At 35.9% G+C, this 6,000-nt stretch overlaps 1 protein-coding gene across 2 annotated transcripts in view; it reads right to left on the bottom strand.

The window, feature by feature from the left end:
* Positions 1-69: 69 nt before the first annotated feature.
* The window catches only part of LOC132893010 (helicase ARIP4-like), an 86,900-nt gene continuing 80,969 nt past the window's right edge, over positions 70-6,000 (bottom strand). For both annotated transcript variants that reach the window (XM_060931698.1, XM_060931697.1), the window contains exons 18-21: positions 4,756-4,970; positions 4,418-4,507; positions 4,193-4,285; positions 70-4,040 (exon numbers count right to left, since the gene is read on the bottom strand). In XM_060931698.1, the coding sequence (XP_060787681.1) occupies positions 3,133-4,040; positions 4,193-4,285; positions 4,418-4,507; positions 4,756-4,970 (1,306 nt within the window). In that variant the 3' untranslated portion in view covers positions 70-3,132. The remainder of the gene's footprint in view (positions 4,041-4,192; positions 4,286-4,417; positions 4,508-4,755; positions 4,971-6,000) is intronic.

Below are 6,000 nucleotides of genomic sequence, written 5' to 3'. Positions count from 1 at the left end.
CGTGCTGTTCTCTGTTAAACTACAAGCTAGTGCTACTGTTTTGCACAAGTACACAGTCATGTAATACCATTCTTAAAGCATGATCCTTTTTTATTTACAATCCTAAAAAAAAAAAAACTTCACAGACCAAATTGAACAACCAATTTCAGTTTGATTTCATTTGAGTGCTTTCATTGAGTTATATATCGAATCAGAACATTTGCCCCCAGACTAAACTCATCCCATGGTTAAAATACCTCAAGTCAAGAGTAATAAGCAAAGAAAGTAGAACACTGGGACATTGGAAAAAATGTTCATCAATCAATGATGTCAGTAATTTAAGCTAAGCTAATCATAACAAATCTTGGATCAATGGCCATTCAGCTTCACATGCTTCAGTCAAATGGCAGACACATTTACACTTACCCACACACCTCTCTTTAATCATTCGACTGTGAGAACAGAAACTTTACATAAAAAAATAATAGAATAAAAATACAAATGAATAAATATGTATCAATATAATAAATTAATCTGATACATTTTTGAAGATGAAAAGAATGACATCAAATGTCTATATCAGAAGAATGTCATATCATAAGATAGTTTCCTGAAACCATTGTCAAATTAAATTAAAGCAAATAGAATGTGAATGTTTATGCCAAAACGGAGCAGTGTGGGAAACACATGTACATGGCCATTATGTTGTTGGTAAACACAACAAGAAATGTCACATACAAAGATAAAAATGAGGTAAGATGATACAGTATTAGCATTACACATTATACTATACTGCTTTTGCAGTCTACTTATTTGGTGTAAAAGGTCAGGTCACTAAAATTTGACTACAACAAAAATTTTGATTTTTTTTGTAAATAGAAACAAGACATTAACCAATCTTATCATTTCCATTTCCGCAGGTAATAAAACTTATGTCTATGACAGATCTGAAAACATTTCAGCAGAGAAAAACAAATTTATGCTTTATAATCATTTCCACAAAACAACTGATTTTCTTTGCTAATTTTTGCACGTTAGTTACAATCATTACAGAACAAAAGACAATGAAAAATGTTCCACATGTAGTAGCCTACACAAATTTTAGCATGTTTAAACTTCAGAAAGATTACAGGCTGAACTTTGGAGTGCACATGCTCCTGAACCATTCACCCGCATCACTACATTCAATGAGACAGCAGCACAAGGCATCAGTTTCAGCATACACATGTTAATTCATATGAGCTCTGTGTCATGCGATTTTAAGACAAGCCATTCAGGAAAGACAAATAGCTCCTCCCTTTATACTGGATTACATGCAGCAAGAGCTCACCTGCTTGTGACCAGTCTAAAAAATGTTTAAAATGTTCACAAAAAGAGTTGACATCACTTCATGTTTTAAAAAGGGACTGTTAGTATTTCATGTAATCAGCAATGAATGTGGTCTTCAGTCTAATGTCTGTCTCTAAGGTCTGTGCAAGACTGCAACAAAGGCAGGAGTAAAGATACATTCTTATGTTTATGTTAAGGTCACTGCATTTTAAATGTAACTTCCATTCAGTCATGGCTATAGACACATCTCATTTCACATCATGTTTTAATTCCTCAAGGCCAAGAGTGGAAAAAGTACTGATAAATTATATTTACAGTAAATGAAAATAAGTTTCAAATTCCTTACTCAATAACAGTGGAAGTATCCAGCCAAAAAATGTGCTCAAGTGAAAGTAAAATAGATGCTGCTTTTACATTTACTAAAAAATTAAAAAAAAAGTAAATTTAACTGATAAAATTAAGTTAATATCATGTTTTCATGTGAAAAGTAACTTTTTCTACTTATCTAAAACTGTTCAAAGATAATTTTAAATTCAAGCAACTATGCTGTTTTGCCTGAAGCATTATTCAGTCTCTAAGTTTGCTGGTAATATGCATGACTAAAGCTATGTAGTTTGCTAATGAATTATTCAGAAGTAAAATATTCTGTAAATAACCAAAATCTAACATTAGCTAGAATTTAACTTGCTGCTTAGCCAATTTATCATGTCAGCTACTGAAAGTGATGCTTGTCTCACCTAAGATTAGCAAAGAAAACATGCTAACTTAAATACAGCCAGTTAATGGTAGCAAATTAGAGAATTTCAAATTAGATAGAGTTTATGCCTTCTAGGGTGGCAAAGGAGACACCTCTTTTTTTTTTTAAATACAAGGCTTTACTCCCGCTAGCATATGGAAACATTTCACTGTGGTAGGACTGGGGTGCTCATACTCAAGTTAGACTTATGGCTTATCCATATTCAGACATAGAAAGATATCTATAGTACTAACTTTATTGTGTAGCATGAGAAGGTCATAGGAGATGAAGATTCGTGATAGTTTTTTTTTTTTTTTAAATCCAAATTGACAACCTATATTGGATGCTAAACTGTGCCCATTCAATTGATGTATCGCCTAGTTATTAGCTGATTTGTAACAGGTACTTTGTATGTCTAAATGAAAATATACAGCATAAAAAGTATGGGGTTTTTTTCTGGGAATGTAAAGTATAAATATGCCAAAATAATACTTATTATAATAAGGAAGGACAAATAATCAAGTATTTTCCACCCCTGCTCAAGGTTCTATCTTACTCTCTTGTTGGTTAAAGGTCATATTTCATAATCTGTCTTTGGGTCATAATTATAACAGCCACTTTCACAGCACAAATAAATGGCAGTTGTCAATCACTTATATTTGAACATTTGTTTCGAGTCACACTTACCAACTTACTCACTTAGTTAATTATCTATACCATCACTTGATAAATAACATTTAAATTCTTTCAGATGAAACATATCAGATTCCCAAACAGTGCAGGTTTTGGTTAACCTGTACAGTATCTTAAAGAAACCTTGAAGAGAGTCCGTAGTTCATTTCCCCCCACAGTCTTGTTTGAACACTCTTTAAAATTTATGTTTTTAAATAAAATATTCAGCATAAGGATTTTTTTTCCACTTTGTCCATATTTGTAGTCAGAATCCCCCACACTATCGACAGGCAACCTCAAACTTGCAACAAGCTGCAAAAGCTTGCAACATTTGCAGATGGCCCATCTTGTCCAATCAAAGACTTGGTTCTCATAATCAAACTTATTTTTCCACATTTTGCAACATGGATCTTTTCTCAATGCTCCATCATTGCAATGACATCATGATGATTGTCACACATATGACTGTTGTCCTCAGATCTTGGTGCTTCATTGTCTACGATAAGACAAGACTCATTAGCACTACCTTGTGGTCCAGAGGATGCATACTGAGGCAGGAAGCTAGATCCTGCCTGCCCTGGAATCCCTTGAGGCATTAGTGTGGATGGGTAAATACCCAGCGGTTGCCCATATTGTGAAAGGAATGTCGGCACCAACATCCCAGGTACTTCATGCCTCATGAGGCATGATGAAGGAACTGAAATAGAGGAGGAGGAAGTTGCTGCCGTTCTAGAGGTGATGCTGGAGGATGTTGGGGAGGAGCTGGGCAAAGCCCCATCTCTAAGGCTGTAGGTCTCTGGAGAGATCTGGAACATGAGTTGGTGCTCAACTATTGGAACTTGAGGTTGGAAGTAGGATGACCACATAGAGTTGAGGGAGCTCAGAAGGGAACAGTGTACACCTGGGTTGGCAGAGGAATTTAAGCCATAAATGCCTGTGAATGGATAATTCTGTCCAGATGGTGGAACAGAACCTCTTTGTTCTGGAGTTGACTGTTTAGAAGAATATTCATTGGTAGAAGGTGATGTGGATTTGCGCTTTGTGCCCCTTAGGTCCAGAGGCATCTCCATGCCTGGTGAGGCAGTGTTGTTTTGAGGCAGAATCATAACAGCTCCCTTTTGTGAGGCCGTTTCTGGAGTGGCCACTCCTGAGGGAGGCAGATATGGCACTTTGGTGTAACGCTGAAGCTCACTTAGGATTTCTGGTGTATCTGGAGAGAGGGGTCGAGTTATGGTTTTGGGAGTTAAGATTTTTGGCATGTCATCAGGGGACACACCAACACTGGTGCTCTTACTAATGGAGTTCTCCAGTGAGGGTGGCACATCTGTGAGGGAATGAAAAAATGTTTGATTAATACAGTGACAGGGATCAAAGATGAAGGAGTTACTTATAATTGAATACGCTTGTCTGTCTTCTAATAATACAAGTGAAGCAACAGAGATACAACTATAGGCAGGAAGTAAGATAACATGATACCTGTCTTTGTGTTTGTATTCTCTTCACTTTGTCTGGATTTTCTCACAGCACGGATGGCAAAAATTCTTCCATCTGACGTCCGAATGTAGGTTCCTGGAAACAAGGTATATAAAGACATATGTTAATAGAAGGTCAGTTAAATATGTAAGACAAAGAATAACAAGAGATTAATATTTTCTTACTAATCTCTTACTGCTGAAAGAGGGTGTAGTGAGAAGTTGTTACCTTTAGTTCCTCTGATGATGTGAATGCTTTCACCTGCATTTATCTTGGTCTGTGTGTTTGATGAATTGTTTGCACCAGGAATCACAATATCTGAGCATGTGAGAGAAGATAAATTGCAAAATGGTACTGTATTTTGTTTTCAATGACCTTCTTTCTGGCTTAGGTTATTGTGATTGTAGAAAACATAATACTGCATTCCATCCACCAAAAAAAAAAAAAAAACCCAAAGGGAAAAAAAAAAACACCATTAAAAGCTGTACACTTTGGAGACAATATAAAAAATGGTATCCCTTATGAAATTGTACAATATATGAATTCATTTGTGAGCACACACACACCTGTAGTGGTGACAGTCTTCTGTACAAAGACTCCTGCTTTCTGTAGGTAGGTGAATGGAAAGTTGAGAGCAGATTTAGAGCCTAATGTCACGGAGGAGACAGAACCCTGGCTTTCCTTCTGGTCTTCCTTCTGGTGCACTGTGAGGGCTAGGGGGGTTGTCTGTGCCAGGTGAGTACTGGGTGCTGGCTTATCCTCTGGCTGTGAGGAAGGGTGCCTAATTTTTGGGGTGAGGGTGTTAAAAAGGGTTGAATATCTTGTTAAACAAACAAACTGATTTAATTGTGTTCCTGAATGTCATATTAGCTCCTACTTGGGCTGTGATCAAATCATAACTGGTGATTATTGATTATAACAGGAAGCGTTCTCAATGTTTCGCTAATATTATTGAGATCTGAATTAATATCTACCTTTATGATCAGCAGTCTTCATTTTATTTTGCTGGTGTAGGTTTAAGGTTAATAAGTTCAGGGAATTGTGAAAAAGTGGCAATGTTTCTCTCAATTCATAAACATTGCATACAAATAAGTACATCAACTATTAACACAGTTTCAGGAAAAAATGGCTAGATTTCATAATAACTTGATCAGTCCGATTTAATTAGTGCTTAATTTGAAGGGTTTGGTTCCAAAATGTGATAAATCCACTGTGATAAACTTGAGAAAAAATGTATTTTCTTTACCAAAAGACTGGTAGCATGAAAACCACCATTTTCTGTTTGCAACGTTAATATAACACTCTGAGACTGTAATAACATGAAAAATGCAAATCTAGATTTTGATTTTTAAAAATGTTATTTTAAAAAAGATGATTTTTTTCCAAAATGTGATGTATCCATGACACATTTCCTCCCCAAAATTCTATAAATGCAATATGTCAACAAATTTTGTTAATTTTGTGTGAAATATAACTACAAACAAGAAGTTGAGCTCCACATCTGACAGCCTTTAAACATGGACCATCTCTTATACTGGTCCACAGATTTTCCCAAATTACATTCATCTTGTCATCTACACGCCCTGATGTATTTTACATACAGAGCTCCAAGGAATGTTAATAGGCCCAGTCAGATGTTTACACGGAAACTTTCTTTTAAAAGGACAAACTTTTTATTCTGAACAATCAATTTAGAAGCCTGGACACCTTGTACAGCATGTACAGTTAAATTCATAGCAGAGCTCCGTGCGTGGAGTGCAGCTCCACACTTTTCAAACAAAATCCCAAAAATAAACTCCCTTATACCGACA

Source organism: Neoarius graeffei, chromosome 10, assembly GCF_027579695.1.
Source record: "Neoarius graeffei isolate fNeoGra1 chromosome 10, fNeoGra1.pri, whole genome shotgun sequence".
NCBI lineage: Eukaryota > Metazoa > Chordata > Actinopteri > Siluriformes > Ariidae > Neoarius > Neoarius graeffei.
This window is presented reverse-complemented; position numbering and strand designations above follow the sequence as displayed.